Genomic DNA, 20,824 nt, shown 5'->3' with positions numbered 1-20,824 from the left:
ATAAGAAAAAGAGTACTGGCAGAAAACATCACTTAAGTAAATGGCACCCTTAAAGAGGCATTTACATATTGACATATAAGAATATGGATCCTGAAATAAGTTGACTTCAGAGAAATAAGAAAATGTACATATTTCTGTACATATAAAGAACCTGAAAATTTTCAATCCTGAATGAGTTAATGAAATAAAAAAGCAACACCAATGTAAGGAAGATACTGTTACACAATGCTCAAATATAAGCTCTTCTAAATATAAAAAGCCATACTCTTTCATTCTCTTCATTTAACTAAAAATAAAGATTAATTGGGGCCAGGGTTGTGTCTCGATGGTGAAGAGCTTGTCTGGCACACGTGAGGCACTGTGTTCAATCTTCGGCACCACATAAAAAAATAAATAAAATAAAGGTACTGTGTCCATTTACAACTCAAAATTTAAAAAAAAAATTGCTGAGTTCTGAAAAGACATTGTGCGTGCTAAAACGAAATGGAGAATACTGCTGGAGTTTTGATAAGACCACATTCCTTCCTAGCACCATAAAAAATGAAAACAAAAATACACCCTTGCCACGGAAATAACCCATTTCTTTTAGATTCTTATGCTGATTAATTTCTTCGTCCCGTTTCTCATGCCCTATTTTGTTCGGAAAAATAAGTCCAAAAGGGTAGTAAGATCCTTATTTCTCCCTATTAAATTGCTGGACCATTCAGAAGGTGAATAAACTGGAACGTCGCAGTGGGCTGCCCTCCCTGCCTTGTTTTTACGTTTTTCTTGAAAGGAACAGTACTTTTGCCACAGAGGCTTTTCAAACCGAAACTCGGGTAGGCGCGCAAGAGCTTCTTTGGGGTCACAAAGCTGAGCAGCAGCACTTCCTGGTTGTACATGGGTTTTACTTGCTCCACCCCAAATCTCTCTCAGGTGGCTCTGCATTCTTCCTGGGCCTCCAGCGCTAACATGCACAAGGAAAGCAAAATTGGGATCAGTTAGAAGGCTCTGGTAAGCGAAACTGCAGCACCCGACCCTCAGGAAAGCTGCAGCACGTGGAGAAGCACACCCAAGCAGAGCGTGGGGACAGAAGCCCGGCCGGCGCGCGCGCACGCGCGCGCGCGGGTGCGAGGCGCGGCTCCCTCCCCGCGCGGCCCCGCCCCCGCGAACGCCGAGCGGTCACGTGACGGCCGCGCGCGTCCCCGTCCGCTGCGGGCTCCGAGGCCGAAGAGAAAAGACTGCGAGGTGGCCGCGGCTGTGGCCGGAGAGGTGGGATTCGGGGCGAAGCCCTCGCAGGGGGCAAGGTGAAAGCCAGCCACTGGGGGACCCTAACTCGGGGAGAGGTGGCATAGCCCGCCGTGTCACCTCCAGCCGCGACGCACTTCGGGTCGGCCCTGCGCTCGGGGCCTCAGAGGGGCGGCGGCGGCGGGGTCAGAGGCCGGTACGTAGATGGACGCCCTTGGGCCGGCGCGGTCCCGGCTGTCCGCGCGGAGGCGGGTGGGGACAGCTCAGCCCTTCCGTCGCCCCCGCTTTGGCTGCTGTCGCAGGCAAGAAGACTGTGACGGCCGCTGCGTTGCCCGCGGGCGCCGCAGCCCCTGCCCTGGGCGACGGCCGAAGCTGGTCGCCACCGGGGTGCGAGAGGCGGAGCAGCGGCCATTACTGCGCAGCCTCTTCCGCCCGGTCCGCGCCGCTGCCTTGGGTGGCCGCGGGTCCTTCTTCCCATCGGCGGTGGTGTCAGGCCTCTACCCGGGCATCTTCTGGCCTCAAGGTTTAGGGGCTGCGACAGGTTGGGGAGTATCCTGCTCCCTGCTTCGCGTGTGGTCACAGTTTGGGTCAGATCGGAGTCAGGGCGCACAGCCCCTGCATTTTGTCTTGGAGTCTTTGGCGGCTGCTTTCTCTTCTCCCTCCCTCCTTCTACTCAGCCTCTGGGTCTTGCTTAATACCTAGAGAGCAATCCCTCCACCTTGCCCTGTTGAAACCCAGCATTGCATTTTCTTAGTTGTTTTGACAATTTCTAAAGCTTTGGAATAATGAGGGGATGTGTCCAGAATGCCCGTTGTGCCTCTACAGCCTCTTGTGCATCTTAAAAGCTGAGGTTGTTGCTTTGTTCTGGTTTCTGGGTGCGGAGATCTCTCCCTACTCTTCATCCCGTTTAAGAGTATGGTCTTCCATTGTTGTGGCTAGTTTATTTTCTGAAGACTTCTAAAGAAATGCTGTAACATTGTTTTTTAGTGTGGAGATGGAACAGCCCTCCTCACAGGTAAACTCTGTACGACTGTAACTTTGCCACATATTCTGGCAACTATTTTTTTTTTTTTTTCCTTGTGAATCTTTCTGGTGTATGTTTTTTATTTTGTCTAAGTGCTATTTTAGTGAGCCCATACTTCCAGGTTTTGAACATTTTAAGTTAGGTTTTAAAACTACTTAAATAATGTAGAACTGAGGGGAGAAGAAAGCCAATATAGGATAGGAAAGGCTTTGTTCTTTGAATGATTGACATTTCAGGTACCAGCCCCCCACCCCCGTGTGTGTGTGTGTGTGTGTGTGTGTGTGTATGTGTGTGTATGTACGTGTACCTTTCAAATGGGATGTGAACATATAACATGGACGTTGAAAGCAGTATGTAATTACAAAATCTGGAAGATCTACAACATTTTAGTAAATGACTGGATTTAGACTTCAAAAAGACGGGGCATGTTAGGACATGAAGAAAATGACCCACACAAAATAACAGGATTTGTGATTTTGGCTTTGCTGGTTTTTTTGACTAGCACATTGTTCAGTGTCTGGGTGCTGTAAAAACAAATGAAAATAGGTCAAGTAAATCATATTTTAAGGAGAAAACTAAAGAGTGAATGCCACTCTAAAAATAGATTTTGGACGTTTTTGTTTTGGCCTTTGGGTGTCTTAAATTGGAGCACTTGGATTTAAAATTTACATGTCAAAATGTGCCAGTGTAAGTTGTGGGTAGAATGAAAAGACTGGTACTTAAACATTTGAGGGTTTCTCTTATTTGCTGGTCATTAAGAAAGCAGAATTATAATAATCAGGAAGACTTTCTCCAAATAGCTGGTCATTAAACAAGAGGGATTAAAAAGGAAATGACATTTTATTTTTCTTTTAGGAGAAATCTGGTAAAGTGTTTCAGTTTTCACTGACTTGAATTGTCAGAAGAAAGGAGCAGACTTTTTGAAAAAGTCCAACATGATTTCTTGATTTAGAAGAGGAAAATGATAGGATTAAATCATTTCACAATGATCTGTTTAAAGAATATCATTTTCTTTATTTGCATGAAATTCCTGACAAACTGTTATTTGGGTATTTGAATACTTGTTTTTTTCCTCCAGTGTTAGTAATGAAAAGTGCTGAGACTTTTCTCTTGCTGGTTGTCTTTTGATTAAGGAATCTGTGAAACCACAGGGTGAATTAGGAACAATCTTTGTGAGTATAGAAATTAACCTGTTAACATTGGGCTACGACCACCTATCCCTATTTCTGGATTATGTTTAGTGTTCATGCCATATTATCTTTTGGGTTAATTAAAACAGAACATGTTGTTAAATGCCTATTAATTAATGCACTTAGAATTATAGAATTATAGAGTAGGTAGAAGTAACAAAGACATGGGAGTGATGACTTGACCAAGATCACACATCTAATTAGTGAGAGACTTTCTTATTTACAGAATGGTACTGGCCATGAACCTTCTATATTCCACATAATTAAAAGACAGTATTTGTTCATGTATACATAATGCAAGCCCCACTTTGGAAAGGAACAGTGTAAAGGTTAAATGCTTAAGTATTTAGATTGTGAAGGGAGTAAATAGATTGTTTTTAAAGGAAATAAATGCAATAGGGAAAGAATTATTTAAAGTAAAGTATTGGACCCCATTTAGCTGAAATATATATTGTCTTCCAAGTGTGACTTGTGCTTTTTTGTAAGCTGGTCTTTAACAAGGGTGATAAAGGCTAAAAATAGATACATTATGACATTTAGTTACATTTCTCAATTTGGAACTCTTAAGAAATGTTAAGAATTATTTGCTAAATCAAACCTGGTCTCTATATTCCTTTTTCTCTTGTGTGAGAATGTGTATACATATATAATATTGTACATATTATTTATACATTATATATATATATTTAAAAGGTAATCATCTGGATTTGCTATCTGGGGAAAATGACGTTTTAAAAAAAATTTGTGACAGACTTGAAAACTGGACTTCTAGATATTTTCTAGATATTTTCATAAAAAATAACTATTCAAATAATAGTGTGAATTTCTTGGCTGGTCACAAATTTTAAACTATACAATATTACTTCATTTTCAGTTGTACTTCTTATTTAATTGGTTGTGTAAAAATTTTTAAGTAATCACTGATAATATCTAAACCCTTTTATGTAGTTATAAATTAATCTGTCACCTCTTTTTTCTCACAATTGTTATCTAATGTCTTATGTTACTTTTTAAATAGATCATCATATTGAGTCTGGTGTGTAATTTACAAATCATTCATTGCAGCAGAATTATGTGTATGCAAATTATTTTTGTTTAATTATTTTTGGGCCTATGGTTAAAATTATACTATTCTATCTTACTTCCTGATTTTGAATAAAATAGAAGCATCACTCTCTCTACTTTTAAAAAATTGTCACTTTCAGATAATGTGGAAGATTTGGGGCTTTTTCACATGACTGTTCCGAGTTTTACATATATGGCCTATTTTGTGTCCATTTAAAATTATATTCTGTAGAGGTTTCTGTTGATGGATCAGCTTGGCAGAATTGGGCCCACTTAAACCTGTTAACTGATCAGAATAGAATATGCAATTTTCTTTTTTTAAATCTAACATGGAGTTCATTTTTTTTCTTTTTATTGATTATTGTAATAACTTGCCAGTTTTGTGTTTTAAAAAAAAATGTTGACATGCAAGAAATTCTAGATCTGCATTGATCATTATGGTAGCTACTGACCACATGGAGCTATTGATCACTTGATATGTGGCCAGTCTGAATTGTGCTACATGTAAAATACACATTGAATTTCAGGATATATCTCAATAATTTCTTTACATTGACTACATACTAAAACAAGGTAACATTGTAGATGCATTAGTTTAAATAAAAATTTTAAGTTAATGTTACCTTTTCTTTGTATTAGACTTGAAATTACATATATGTTTACAAAATGTTTGTTAGTGCTATTCTAGTTCTTTTCCTTGAGAGAGAGAGTATGTGGTAGAAAGGATTTTTTTTTTTTAAAATACACCAGTATACTTGAGTTTGAATCCTATCTAACGGTATTAATACTTCTGTGACTTTGGGTCAGTTTTTAGTCTTTTGAGCTTGGGGTTCTTCTTTTGTAAAATGGGTATTAGTCATTTTTTTGCAGGTGGTTTTGAGGATGCAGTGATACAATGAGACTAAAAGAGCCTTTAAATCACCTGGAGAACTGATATTTAGGTCTGGGGTAGAGCTTCAGATTTGTGAGAATTCCCAGGTAATGCTGATACTGCTGGTTAGGAACCATGGTTTGCATAGTTAGGATCTGGGTTTCTGTTGACACTTTAGTTTATTTTCCTTCCCCCAACTTCTATTATCCATTTAGCCTCTACTTTGAAATTATCCATGAGATAGAAATTTAAAATGTCATCATAACTTGCAATATTCAGTAATATTATATATGCTATATATGCATTCTTAGGGATACCACATGAGTCCTGTTTTACAATTATAAAGTTTTGTCTGCTTTTTTAGCTGGAATCATGTTTATTGGCTGGTTAATATTACTAAACCTCAATCTAGAAGGACCAATTTATGTTGACCTACAAATTATTTTTTAAAGATAATGCATAATTAGAAGTGTTTTTAAGAATACATCAAGAAAATAGGTAGTAATTGAATTTACTTTATTGTTAAAGATCTTTGAAGGAAATGGGTGTGGTGGCACACCCAGCAGCTATAATCCCAACAGCTCAGAAGGCTGAGGTAGGAGGATTTTGAGTTCCAAGCCAGCCTTAGCAATTTAGCAAGGTTCTAAGTAACCTAGTGAGACCCTGTCTCTAAATAAAATATAAAAAGGGCTGTGGATGTGGCTCAGTGGTGAAGTGTATTCCTGGGTTCAATCTCTGGTACCAAAAACCAAAAAAATCTCCTTTTCTCATTCTTCTTCTGTCTCTCCTCCTCACTTTCTCTATCCTCCTGGCTTTCACACTCTACCACGCACTCTTTCTCATTCTCTTTCTTTTCCTCTCATTTTTTCTCTTACCCTGCAGGGAGACACACTGTTTGCTTAATAAACTCCCTTATGTGGGGGGGGGGGGACTTTGAAGGAAGAAAAGCATCAAGATTTTAAAGATTGGTGGAAGAGTTTCTGAAAGAGTCCTGACAATTACATGAGGCCAGAATTTTAAAAATAAATAAATAAAATAAAAATAAGGAAGAAATATTAGGCTAGGTAAATATTTTTGTGTTTTCTAGAAAAGGGTATTAGTGAATATAAGGAAAGGTCATACTGGAGTAGGGATTATGTTCTCTGATAGATTTTGTTTACAAAACCTAACTAAAATAGAGGGATCTGAGGGTGAGAGTGTTTCATTCATTGAAGAGGAGGAGATTGTGGAAAAGTGTCTTATGTTTATAGTAGATGCTGTGCTGTCATATATCATGTGAATAGGTCTCTGTTCCTAAGTTCGTTTTTTCAAGGACTTCTTCAGAGAATATATTATTTTGTTGATAAGTGAATTACTTGAATTCAGTTATTAGTCTATAAGTAAGGAAAGCAGAATGAGAGAACTCCATACCTTGTATAAACTAAACATTTTAAAAATAACTTGTTCTAGTGTACATGTAGAAAAGCTTTTACTTCAATGTGGCTACAACTTTTTTTTAGCTATGTAAAAAAAGGTCAGAACTTCTTTAGTTACCCAAATAGAGAATAGTTAGAAAATTTCTGTATATTATTATTTTTTTATCTATTTTTTACAGACTATATTTTGATTCATTGTACACAAATGGGGTACATCATTTCGTTTCTGTGGTTGTACACGATGTAGATTCATACCCTTTGTGTAATCATACATGTACATTGGGTAATGATGTCTGTCTCATTCCACCATTTTTCATACCACCCCCCTGTGTATTATTTCAAAGTTACTTTGCTTCAGTTAACCTAGGTTCCTTTAAGCATCAATCTGTTTCATAGTTAAAATATTTATGAACAAGATAAGAATAAGCAAGAATCAATAAGAATAATAATAAGAATTAAATTATTAAAATATAAACAGTGATCTAACAAGATTTTTAAAAGAAATGGGCAGTTAAATCTGCCAGATCAGGTTTAACATTCAATCAAATGTTCATAGAATAAGAAATTAAAATGAATGATCAAAGTGTTTTAAAAAACTTGCGGAACAAGGAAGCACTGCTAATGACCAACTAATGCTAATGATCAACAGCAGTCTCCATCAGTAGTTTTTATACCAAAAAACTTGATCTCAGAATGGGAGTAAAGTGTAAATTGACTTTTGAAGGATGATCCAAATACCTTATGCATGAAGAATAGGGTGTTTATATAATTCATTTTCCAAACTGGGGTACTTGAAACAAAGGACTCTGCTGGACAAATGCTAGACCATCTTGTATGGTCATCCTTACCTTTATTCCTAGAGAAAGAGCTTTGTGAAGCTGTTTTGGCTATCTAGAAACTATTTTGGCTTATCACTGAATTTTTATCTGCTTTCTGGAGAATTCACTACCAGGAATAATAGTTAGATATATCTTGCCAAAAGATATAAAGTTGACTTGAAGCTTCATTTGTAAATGTAGTTATATTTCACACCCTGTCTTAAATTTTTAAGTTCTTAAAAGGAATTAGTTATCTTGACATCTTCTGTAGCTTTCAGCTGGGTGCCTTGTTCACAGAACACACATGTATTGTTATGTGAGTAAACAAATTTACTCACATAAATGAAAGTTAACTTTTCATTTATGTAATAGCTCCCAATTCAAATAAAAAATGATTGGCAGTTTTCTAGCCACTTAAAGATATAAAAATGGTCCTATCTTCATGAGGCTTATTTTTTAACTCTTTTTGTCCTATCATCCCAGCTGTGAAACACCTATTAAAAGCTTAAATTGAGTAACAAATATACTGCTTCTGGTAACTTTGAAATATATATTGTTTTTAAAGTTCTGTTGAGAAAAGTAATAGGTGAATATGTGGGTTCAAAAATATTTTTAATTTCATTGTGAAAGTGGCATAAACCTTACTGCAAAAGTTACTTTTACTCATTGTTCAACTGAACCAATGTTGCTTGTATAACTGATACAAATGTAAGAAATGCATTCATGAAAACATATTCCAGAATTAGAAACTAGAACTCATTGTCATTTTATTTCATTTCTAGACTAGTCATTTTATTTCAAGGAATGCATAGTATTTTAGATTATCAGTTTTCAGAAGTATCTGTCCTATATATAAGACTCTGGAATAATGTATACTGTATAGTAATGGGTACTGCACTGCTGCCTGATAAATTCTTAACATTTTGCTACTGTGGTTATTTGTTTACGAGTTATAACCTATATTTTTGAATTCCAAAGAATATGTTAACAGAAAACATTTTTATGAATGCTTGAGAAAATTATATTGTTGCAGTGTCCTATTTATAGGATAATCAGTATTGTTGTTATTAAGATAATAAAGGTTATATAAGTTCTAGAATATGATTTCCAACCTATTTAACATTCAACCAAATGTTCATATTTCAGTGAACCTGTGTCAATTTTGTTGACGTATTCACCGAATTGAGAACTTGGGACTTAATGGGTTAATAGAAGAATCAGAATTTGAAAACTAATACCATCAGTGCATGTGATAATTTCACAAAAACATACAAAAATGTGTAACAATCCCACCATTATGTACAACTATAATACACCAATGAAATATTTTAAGAAAAACAGAAAATAGAAAAGAGGGAACAATTAACTTTCTGGAGGTAAAGAAAATGATAGGGATGATCATGCCTGAGCAATATATTGAAGAACAAATGTCATTTATGAAAGAATATGCTGTGATAACAGGTAGAAAGAAATTATAAAGGGAGGCTTGGAGGTGGAGTAAGTTGGCATAACTACAGTATTAATCTATGATGGTAGTTCTCAGAGTTAAATAAGAGTAGAGAGTTTGTTTAGGATTCAGATCACTAAGGCCTTTGTTGTCATAAGGAGCTTTGCCTTTGTTTTGCACACTAGGGAACTAATATTGGGCTTCAGGTATGGAAGGAATTTGGTCTGTTTTGTCCTTTATCACTAAATGAATTTGAGAGTGATAATGGAAGTAAGACAATTTCTGCTGAAGAGTAGACCAGGTGAGAAATGTGTCTAACCTAGGGTGTTAGCAATGAATAGGGGTACAGAATAGTTTTCAGTGGTGTTAGAAATAAAAATTGGCACAATTTGGTGTGGTTGGGTGAAAGGGAGAGTGGAGGTGAGAGGATTTTTTTTCCTCCATCAACACTTAGGTGATAAACACACCGAAGCTGTGGTGTTACATTCACTGTTAACATTTATGTAAAGAGGGGGTATGTGGGGTGTACAGATGAGAGACAAGGCCGTGAGGGACTTAGGGGTTAAGAAATTGTGTTTCAGTTTGAGCAGGAAAGGAAATGAGATCAGGAACTGGATAAAGGAAAGGATTTGGTCAAGAAGCTGGAGGTCTCCATAATTAGCAGATGTGGGAATGATTAAATAAGCTGGAAGGACCAGAACTTGTGATCTGAGTACAATTATGACTTCAGAGAGGCAGCAGTTTTAGGTGTCAGTTCCAAATATGATACTTAGTTACTGAGAGGAAGTGAAGTTAATTGAATTTAGGATTTTAGAAATTGAAAATTGAGGATAGTTTTGTGTTCTTTGGACTACCTGCATCAGTATCACTGACCTAGAATCTCTGGGTGTTGAGCAGGAAAATGCACATTTATAGCAAACATAATTGTAATTAATAAGTTAATTAATTCTAATGAACATAGGTTGGGGAAAGTGTAAAACCCTCTGAGATAGATGTTAAATGGTTCATTCTCAGGTATATAATAGGCTCATAGTGATGTCAGAATTGGAGTGCAGAGGAAGATCAGTAGTGAAATGATAAAGTCAGTGCCTTAAAGGTGAAGAGAGAGTAGCAGGAGGGTGTTGTGAAGTGTATAGTAGCCAGTGGGAGAGACTTCAAGGATTAAGTAATGATATTAGGGCAGTAGAATGTCTCCTCCTGACTTGTAGATAGGAAACAGTTGGGTGGGTGTGAAAATGGCACTTTTTCTTGTAGGCTGCAGGAGGGACATGAATGGTCTTCTGTGATGCCATTGAATTTGTAGGCTATTTTAGGGCAAAGTGAGAGTTGTGAGGAATTTCATATTAGTGGAGCCTGTGTTGTCTAAAGTCAGCAAAATAAAAAGTCATATTAGAAACCTTGTTTAGTCAATTACTTTTGAAAGTTTACTGGTTCTGAAACTGCTATTGGTCTGTTAAATATTAAGTGGAATAAACTGTCTTGCATTTAGAGGCCTTATATATTACAAGTATTTATTTTTAAACACTAGATATCTTGGGGAGATAGATGCCCACAATATAAGAGGCACATGGAACCAAAAGATGAGTGAAGCTGTCCTATCTTGTGCTTACTGTGAGGTTTGTCATCTCTTCAGTTAATCATATGTGCTTCATTTGAAGTTCTGTATAGTATGATGTCCCTCTTGGCAGTAGATATGGTGAAGTGTAAGGAAATATAAAGTGAGAAAAAAATTAATGACTGAGGCATTCTGGATCATGCCTCTGAATTTTCTGGACAAGAGGCAGAAAAGCTTGACTTAAAGGTTGTAAACTTGGGCATGCAAATAGCGGAAGTCGTAATTAATGTGCTCACACTGCATTTGCACACACTTCTTGCAGAAGGCTATGACTGCTGAATACATTTCAGTGTCAAAGATAGGCAACTTGGCTTTTTTGTCACTACTTTGTCCATAAAGGTCTTGTTTTACTTTAAAGATTTTTATTGCGGTATAATATAAATAAAATCATTTTATGATTTAACTATTTTAAGAGTATAATCCAGCATAGTTAATTTTATTTACAATGCTGCGTAGCCATCCCCGCTATGTATTTCTACAATGTGTTCATCATTCCAAACAGAAAATCTTTAACTATTGGACAATAGCTCCTCTTTCTCTCCTTCCTAATTTTTCTGTCTATAAAATTTGTTTAAATTGAATTAAATCCAATGTTTATCACTATATGTCTGGACTATTTAATTTAGCATAATGTTTTCAACATTAAATCCATATTGGAAGAATTCATTTGCTCCTTTTTATTACTGTGTAACATGATTATATATGTTTTGTTCATCTGTTGAGGAATACTTTGGTTCATCTCTGACTTTTCACTGATCATTCTGTGAAGAATATTGGCATATGAATATCTACTTAAGTCCTGTTTTCAGTTATTTTATGTATAACTAGGGACAGGATTGTTGGGTTATATAGTAATTATGTTTAATTTTTTGAGGAACCATCAAATTGTTATCTATAGTAGTTACACAGTTTTTCATTCTCAACAGCAATGATTGAGGGTCCAATTTCTCCACATTCTTGCCAACATTTATTTTGTCTTTCTAAAAATTATAGTGGCTATATTAATCACCAATAAAATGTTAAGCATCTTTTCATGTGCTTATTGACCATTTGTGTATCTTTGGTGAAGTCATTATTCAAGTTCTTTGCTTATTTTTAATTCTTTTGTTCTTTTGTTATTGAGTTGTAGGAATTTTTAATACTGAACTTTAAATCAGACACATTTGTAAATTCCTCTGCGTTTTAGATTTTTTTTTTTACTTTCTTCACCTTCTTTTTTATTTTTATTTTTATTTTTTGGTACCAGAGATTGAACTCAGAGGCACTGCCACATCCCCAGCCCTTTTTTTTTAAATTTTGAGACAGGCTTTCACTCAGTTGCTTAGGGCCTCACTAAGGGGCTGAGACTGGCTTTGATTTGTGAACCTCCTGCCTCAGCTTCCACAGCTGCTGGGATTACAGGCATGTGCCCAAATGTCTGACTCTTTTTATTTTCTTGACAATGTCTTTTGAAATGCAAAGTATTTAATTTTGATAATATCATTTATCTGTTTCTCTTGCTACTTATGCCTTTGATGCCATATCTAGGAATTTATTGCCAATTCCAAGGTCATGAAAATTTGCCTATTTTCTTCTAATAGTTTTACTTCTGAAACTTAGGTCATTGATCTACCTTGAGTTAATTTTTGCAGATTGTGTAAAGTAAGTGTCCGACTTGATCCTTTTGCATTTGGAAATTCAGTTGTCCCAACGTTGTTAAAGAGAATATTCTTTCCTCATTGAATGGATTTTATACCGTTTTGAAAAATTGCCAATGGGTATGAGTTTATTTCTGGATTCTCAGTTCTATTCCATTGATGTCTTTCTCTCTCTTTTTTTTTTTAATGTCAGCACCGTACCGTCTTAATGACTGGAGCTGTGTCCTAACATTGGGAAGTGGGAAGTGGGAATTGTTCAACTTTTTTATTCTTTTTGAAGATCGTTTGGCTATTTAGGGCTCCGTGCAGTTCTGTATGAATTTGAGAATTGGCTCTTCCATTTCTGCAAAAAAGACTGTTGGGATTTTGAAAGGAATTATATTGAATCTGTAGATCCCTTTGGTAATATTGGTCCTTTTAATGTTGAATCTGTAGATCACTTTGGGTAGTATTTGTTGTCTTAACATATTAAGTGTTCAAATATATGAAGGCTGGTTTTCTTTCCACTTATTTAGTTCTTCTCGTTTCTTTTGATAATATAATTTTGAATGTATAGGTCTTTCACCTCCTTGGTTGATTCCTAGCTATTTTATTCCTTTGGATGCTATTACAGCTGGAATCACTTTGTGGATTTCCTTTTTAGATTGTTGACCGTTAGTATATAGAAACACGACTTTGTGTGTGCATGTGAAACTTGTAATCACAGCTTTGCTGAACTTGTTTATTAACCTTCTTGGGGATTCTTTGGGATTTTCTATTTATAGAAAATAGAAACAATTTTATTATCTGTACAAATAGACACTTTTGAAAACTTATTTCTTAACAGTTTCCGTGTCTTTAATTTCTTTTTCCATTCTGATTACTCTGCTAGTATGTCCAGTAACCAATGGTGAAAAAACAGGCATCCTTTTTTTTTTTAATAAATTTTATTTACTTTTTTTTGTAGTACTGGGGATCAAACTCAGGGCCTCACACATGTTAGCCAAACACTATACCACTGAGCTACATCCCAACCCGCATTCTTGTTTTTTGTTTTTTGTTTTTTTAAAGATAAAATTTGCCACAGAATTTTGTGAAAGGGTCATACATAATTGACTAATTCTGTTGATCTTGATTAGTCTATAGGGAAATTGATATTGAAATTTTTTTCTTTTGTAGAACAAAGAATGAACCAGCAGTGGAAGAGAATACACTATAAGCTGGCTGGCTGCTGATGAAGATGATGTTTTATTTTTGTGGCAGGCTTCTGTGGAATCTGTAATAGAAATGTAAGTATAGCATCATGGTTTTTCCAAAGCTGCAGTGGCTTGATCTAAAACACAGTCAGTCATCTATTATATTTAGTTTTAATTATATCAAATGAGCATTTTGTATTGACTTTTAGATACTTTATCAAGTTAGCAGTTATTTTTGCATTAAGTTATCATTAATGAAGACTTCCAGTAGTCTCCTGGGGGGAGAAAAAAATCTGTGTGAAGTGAAACTGAAAACAGGAATTTGCTCATAAAAGACTGAAAAACTGGCAAGATCTTCAGGGCCTCTAGGGTCTACCTTTTTTTAACATAGCAATAAATGACCCAGTTAGACAGTATCTGCTTTTATTTAAGAAAGACTGTCTGGGTTATGAAAATAGTAGTTAACTAAAAACTATTTCACTAAATTTAAGGAATTTCTTCAGAACATAGCTTTTTTTTTTTTTTAAACTAGTACAGTATTGTTTTTTATTCGTATCAGTTCACTCTGATTTATAATTTTATTTTCCTGTCATGTAGTTTTTGTGTAATATGCTATAAAATGTTAGATTACTTGAACTTGCTCATATTGAACCGCAGTCTGTTATTGATGTAACTTTTCCCACAATAAACATAATTAGTTCTTTCTTTCAAATTGATATGAACCTTATTCAACTTGGTGTCATGAAAAAAATCATCACATATTTCACTGACTTTTGAAGCTTTGTGATTATAGTGTTTAAATAACCCTTGTAGATACTATTCCACATTCCTGCAGTTTGACATGTAACTTGCTCTCTTTGTTTTTAATGTATCTGATTATGTACTTAACTTTGAAAGTATGACCATATCATTCTTAGTGTTGAGAATTGGATAAAATAAAAATGATACCAGTAACCCTTTTTCTTTAAAATCAGAGCAAATATATCTTTTATTTAATTATGTTAATCTAATCCCCCACCCCCCAGATTGAACCAGGCAGGGCTTTCTACATGCTTTGCAAGTGCTTTTAACCTCTGAGCTACATCCCCAACCTCAACTTTTTTGTTTGTTTGCTTTTGTTTTATCTTCTTGGTCAGGTAGTCTGTTGATCATCAAGGAACTCACTGTGTTCTAGTAAGTGAGACAAATATATACATTAGCAATTAAATGGTGGGACAAATGTCATATTGAGGTAACAGTAAGGTGCTGTTAGAATTGAGGGTAAGAAGTAAATCCCGAGTGGTTGAGAGTGAACAGAAGAACTTTTAGTTTGACCTTAAAGAATAACTATAATTTTAACAATCAGAGAAAGTTAGAAAATATTTTTCAAGTCAAAGGAATGAGGAGTGATATAGCAGCCTTCAAAAGTGTAAGTAAAGGGAATTAAATGTTTATTTAGTACTTACTATTTTACCAGGGACTTACTGGGTGTTTTATTTGAGTTATTGAATTTTATTACTGTAAGTTGCCTTACCTTCTGATGAAAAAACAGATTATGTTACTTGCCTGGGTCAGTGTACTGAGTTTCTCTGAGAATAATCATCTTAGGGCACTTTTTAAATGTATAGATTCTGAGACCCTAACCAAAACACTTGGGTTCAGTAATTTTTGTCTTTATGTAAGTTTGGAAAATGCTAGGTAAACATACTAATAATACTTGGTAAAGCCTAGATTTTATCTAAGTCTGTTTTAGCATAAAGCCTGGATCAATGGTCTTGAAAGGTAATATTTAGAAATTTGAATTTAATTAATTTGAGGGAGAAAAGACTGAAATCAGTTGGAAGGTTAGTATTTTGTACAGAGTGTCTAGGAGTCTAGAATTAGGGTCACAGGCTTTGGGAATGAAGGGGACATATTTTAAAGGAGTTTCTGTTGTTAAACAATAAAAAAGTGGCCAAGGAATAAGGTAGCACTAAGAATGGCTCCAGGTGTTATCCAAGGTAGAAAACAAAGGAAGAGGATACAGATTAGGGGGAATAGATACTTTTGTTTTCAGTCATATTTCAAGTACCAGAGAATGTTAAGGAAGACTTTTTGAATACAGAATTAGAAATATGGACTTTAAGGTGGGGATTTCTGGATATTAGATGTTGAGAGTCCTATAGGTCTATACATTAATGTCAAATATTTGGGGGATTGTCTAGGCATAGAATATAGTACTACCCACTTGTGAGAAGTACTGGTATTTAAAGGATGCCATAGAAGATAAAAAGAAATGAAAGAAGATAATTGAGAATACTATTATGGAAATGAAAAGTATGAAGTTTTAGAAAAAGAATAGGCAGTTAAAGTCATTTAGTGCAATAGTTTTGAATAAGATTGCATTAAAAGATTCATTAGATTTACCATGTTAATTGATTTTGAAATATTAGAGTCTTGGAGGAGTCAGGGGATGGTACTAACATTAGAAATTGAAGGGTTAGTTTTGAAAACAACCAGCAGTACCCTGTTCTTAGGAGGAATGATGATAAAGCAAAGTAAAGATACAGGTAGATTTTGAAGATTTATCTTTGGCTTAAGTAATTTGTCAGTGACATTGGAGTCAGAGTATCTCTTAAGGTAGGCATTGGAAAAGTTTTACAACAGTGTTTGGGGGAATAGGGAAAGAAAGATGTCTTTGCTAAATTAAAAGTTATCCATAGCAGGCTTGGTGGTTTTTGGGAAATCAAAATAGCAAAATAGCAAATCAGTTTTCGCAGCATGCAATTCAGTGCCAATTGAAATTTTGACCATAGAAACTTTTATAGTTCTTTGACACTTTTTGCAAACGTCTCCTCTGTTGTATTTTGTGGTGATTCTTTCTTTGTTCCCCATCTTTCTTGCAGGCTGTTAGACCTCATTTACAAATTTCAGAGTAATCCAAGGTTATGTGGTTGGCCTCTTTTCCTGCTGTCCTTTAGAGTTTAATTTGGGAATATATCAATGTGTTTTTGGTACCAGGTATTGAACTCAGGGGCACTCGACCACTGAGCCACATCCCCAGCCCTATTTTGTATTTTATTTAGAGACAGGGTCTCACTGAGTTGCTTAGCCCCTCACTGTTGCTAAGGCTGCCTGTGAACTCGAGAACCTCCTGCTTCAGCCTCCCCAGCTGCTAGAATTACAGGCTTGTGCCACTGCACCTGGCCTGGAATTTATCAATTTTTGTGGCTCCAAGAATCATGTTTGTGTTGGTGACTCATCAGGTTTTTTGGCAGTTTGATTTCTTCCTAGATTAGAATACCAATCTAGTAAATTTAGCTATCATCTAGCTGTCTTCTCCTGGAAATCTTATAAATATATCAAAGTCCTTATGTCTGAGACAGAAGTCTCCTCAAATTCTGAATTCTGAAAAGTAGCTGCAACTCTCCAAATACTTTTCTATTTCTTTTGCTTTTCTTATATTCTGTGTATTTCTACCTGGATGTATATAAATTCCTGTTGTTTTTTGCCCTCCCCCACTGCCAGACTTTTCTTCAAACTGCTGTCCAGAGTCTTAAAAAAATTACTAACCCATTACTTTCTAAATTAAAACCTTGCAGTGAATTCCTCTTGCTCCTATAGGGATTCATATGGGGACCAACTTTATAGAGATCCTTAACCCCTTGAAATTTGATGTAAGACTTCATCAAATTCCTAATAAACTGACCTAAAAATGTTTAGGAACCATTGTCATTTAGAGTAAATGTCTAAACCTATGAAGATACCATAATGACAAGATTTTTGCAGCACCATTTCTTGAAATGTACATTCATCCATTTAAGATACACCTGTGCCCTCCTGGAGGTAACATTTCTTTCTGGTGTCTGTTGTGTCTGTAGTAAAACCAGTAAGCAAGGCATGTGTTAATGAATTTTCTTCCCTTACATTTGGATGGGAAATACGATGTATCTCTTTCCTAGAGCCATAGGCATAATAGATAATGAAATATTTTCTTCCTTAGTTCAAAACAGAAAGGGAACAGAGAAATACTGAAAGTGACAAACTACTCTTTGAGCAGGTGATATAAATTTCATTCTTTTATTAGTCTGCAAATTTTCTTGTTAACTTCTTGAAATTTTATCTTTTCTAAAATTATTTGTGGTGGTTCTTGTATTTGGATAGCCATAGTTATTTCAGAGGCAATCTGTAGGATTAAGATAATAGACCCTAAATCAGATCACCTGGATTTGAAGCTGTCTCAATCATTTAATAACTATGAGTCAGTGACTTTGGACACATCACCTGAACTTTCTCACCTCAGTTCCCTTATCTGTTAAAGAAAATAATTGACCTATTTTATAGGATAATGTAAGCGTTAAATATAAAGCTTCAAACAATGCCTGGCACATATTACATAATAAATGATAGTCATGTTTATATTTGAACATAGTGAAAGTAAACATCGGTGAACATCTGATTTGTGTTTTTGTTGCTGGCTGAAATGTTCTTAAATGTACTGAAGATTTTTTGTGTTTATCATAATTTTACCTTTCTTTTAACTAAATATCTAAGAAGTTTCAACGAAATCTGAGTCCTTGAAGATTTCCACTAATACCATCCTATAGTCTGTCTTTTTTTGAGAGAAGACTTACTAGTGTTGATAGATACACGCCTTATTTACCATGCTTATCTATGGGAATAAGAATAGGTTTATCCTTGAAAGTTATAATAGCACATGAAGAATTTTTAGTTAGTAAAAACGGCTTTGAAAATGAGTGCTAAATTTATGCTTCTTAGCAGAGTTGAATTAACTACAAATTTCCTTGTACTGAATTTTTCTTAATTTAGTAACCTAGAAATAAATTCCTTTTTTGCAAAATGATTTGTAGAGTTTCCTACAACATTTATTAGACGGGGAATACTTCTTTTTTGTTAGCATTAATTCTTTACCAAATCTTTGCCCTACACAAAGGGGATGGGGAAGCATTTCTTACTTACACGTTGGTAAGAACATCTGCATATTTGAGCTCTCAACCTATTTTAAGATTATTGAAACTGTGTGAAATAGAGACTGTAGAATAGATTAAAATGGTAATAAAAACAGCCTTGAAGTATGTCTTATATGCAGGCTAGTTGTTTGGGTTTGCTTTATCTTTACATTGTTAAATATCTTCTCTGTATCTTATTTGTTGTTTATGCCTCATCCAGAATTATATAAGAATTAGTATCAAATGTTTCTCCCAGTTTCATAGTTGGTGTTAGACTGGCAGTATACTTGGTGGACTAAAGTGAATCAGAATTTAAAATTTGCTATTGCAAATTGATAGTTGAGAATGCTTCATATGAAATAATGCACCTTTAGTTCTCCAATGTCCCTTGTTTGTTTTCTGATGAAATTTTCCAATGAAGTAAACTTCTTGTGATGAGGGAAACAGAATATCTGCACAGGGTTGTTTTGCCTTTCCAAGTATTTCGATTTGATGGTTCATGCCTTGGGGTGGTCATAATTGCTTTTTTATGTTTTAAAGGTATGTAATTTTACTCATACATGCAAGTCCTACAAAATATTGATAACATTAAGCAGAGTGGAAAGTAATTTTTTTTTTTTTAATTTGGGTGCTGGGGATCGAACCCAGGGCCTTTTGCTTACAAGGCAAGCACTCTACCGACTGAGCGATCTCCCCAGCCCTGAAAGTAATATTTTTAGTTGAAAACTTTTTTTTAATGATACTGGGGATTGAACCCAGGGGCATGTTACCAGTGAGCTGCACCTCCATATTATTTTGAGATAAAGTCTCACTAAGTTACTGAGGTTGACCTCAAACTAGAGATCCTCCTTCTTCAGCCTTTTGAGTTGCTGGGATTATAGGCATGCCCTGTGGCACCCCGGGAGAACTTTCTGTTCTGTATATAAACCAGTTGCATCTGGAAAACTGATGTTTTGGGTCAATTTTACTTAGATCAGATATAACAGGTTTGGAATTATATATTTGAAAGTATGACATTGGTCCCAGTGACATGTTGGATATCTTGTTATCATCTTACTAGACTTGTATTCCATTTAAACTTAAATTCATAAAATTATAAATTTGTCCATTGTTTATGAGTTACCTAGATAGTTTAGGATATGGACTTTTATTTGTAAGATATTGCTATTTTTTCAAAATAATGATGAGCAACAGCCCATTTTTTCATTTTGTCTAATAATAAATGATAGTCTTGTTACTCATATAAAAGATTACTTGTAAATGAATTTTTTTTTTCTTGATTGGAAATTTACATACATAGGGAAATCCTTAAAAGATTTTCGAGAATTTCAATGAAATTAATTTCTTTGACTTCAGTTGCAAAGAATGAGAGTTTCCAAGACAAAATGTGGTGGGCACTGCCATTTCTTTTGGGATGGAAAGGGTGGGATAGATAGGGGTTTTGATTGGCCAGTTAAGAAGCATGTGCTTTACTTGTAACTTGTTTTAAGATCTTTGAAGACAAGGCAGAATACTTCAAAGCTCTTATACAGTGCCTAATACATATTAAGAAGTCATATTTGGTTGATTTAGAACTTTCTATGGGTTAGGAAAAGTTGTACTTTGCTGGTTTCTATAACCTAGATTTTTTTGGTAAAGGAATTGATTGTTAATGTTATTAAGGTTTGAAAAAGAATTTGGAAATTAAGCATTTCTTTGATTAATTCTTCTCTAGATAAATGTAATCTTTTTAAAAACTTACATTATTAGTAAATTCTTAACCAAGAACACAGAAAAAGCAGTAAAAAAAAAATGGGATTGTTACAAGATTGAATATGGTGTGATTAAAGCCTGAGAATATTTTTTTTCAGTTTTTGATTAATGTAAACATTTTTATTGACTATCCCCTTTTTTGTAACCACTGGACTTGGACTCTTTTTTGGGGTGTGGGTACTGGGGATTGAATTCAGGGGCACTCGACCACTGGGCCACACCCCCAATCCCATTTTGTATTTTATTTAGAGACAGGGTCTCACTGAGTTGCTTATGGCCTCACTTAGTTGCTGAGACTGACTTTGAACTCTCAATGCCTTGGCCTCCCAAGCCACTGGGATTGTAGGCATGCGCCACTGCACCCGGCACTACTGGACTTGTTTTTAAATTCTTGTTCTTGGACAAAAAGTAAAGGTCCTTATGGTTATTAGAATCTAAATATCCTTGTTTAAAATGGCAGAATTAACTGGTACAGAGACATTTTAACTCATTTTAAATATTTAATGGTTTCTAATCTCTTAAATCTTTACCTCCATTTCTCGGTCATTAATCTACTGCCCTGTTGTTTTCTCCCTTTTTAAAATAGCTTGGTTTCCTATTACTGTGGGGTAAAAGTCAAATCAGATGTTTATTTGGCTTCTGATATCTTTACAGTTGCAT

The 20,824-nt window shown here is 35.2% G+C and overlaps 1 protein-coding gene across 5 annotated transcripts in view; it reads left to right on the top strand.

Moving 5' to 3' along the window:
• The first annotated feature begins 1,139 nt into the window (after positions 1-1,139).
• Positions 1,140-20,824, top strand: part of Rnf146 (ring finger protein 146) — a 108,863-nt gene continuing 89,178 nt past the window's right edge. For 2 of the 5 annotated variants that reach the window (XR_007109485.1, XR_007109484.1), the window contains exons 1-2: positions 1,172-1,423; positions 13,468-13,577. Coding sequence is in view for 3 of the 5 variants with exons in the window: in XM_047558473.1 (XP_047414429.1) it covers positions 13,576-13,577 (2 nt within the window). In the remaining 2 variants the exon portion in view is untranslated. Of the gene's footprint in view, positions 1,424-2,223; positions 2,243-13,467; positions 13,578-20,824 lie in introns of those variants that run through there. The other 3 variants (XM_047558473.1, XM_047558472.1, XM_047558474.1) reach the window with 3 other exon arrangements.

Source organism: Sciurus carolinensis, chromosome 7 (genome assembly GCF_902686445.1).
Source record: "Sciurus carolinensis chromosome 7, mSciCar1.2, whole genome shotgun sequence".
Lineage (NCBI taxonomy): Eukaryota > Metazoa > Chordata > Mammalia > Rodentia > Sciuridae > Sciurus > Sciurus carolinensis.
The sequence above is the reverse complement of the archived record's forward strand: the minus strand, read 5'-3'. Positions and strand labels throughout refer to the sequence as shown.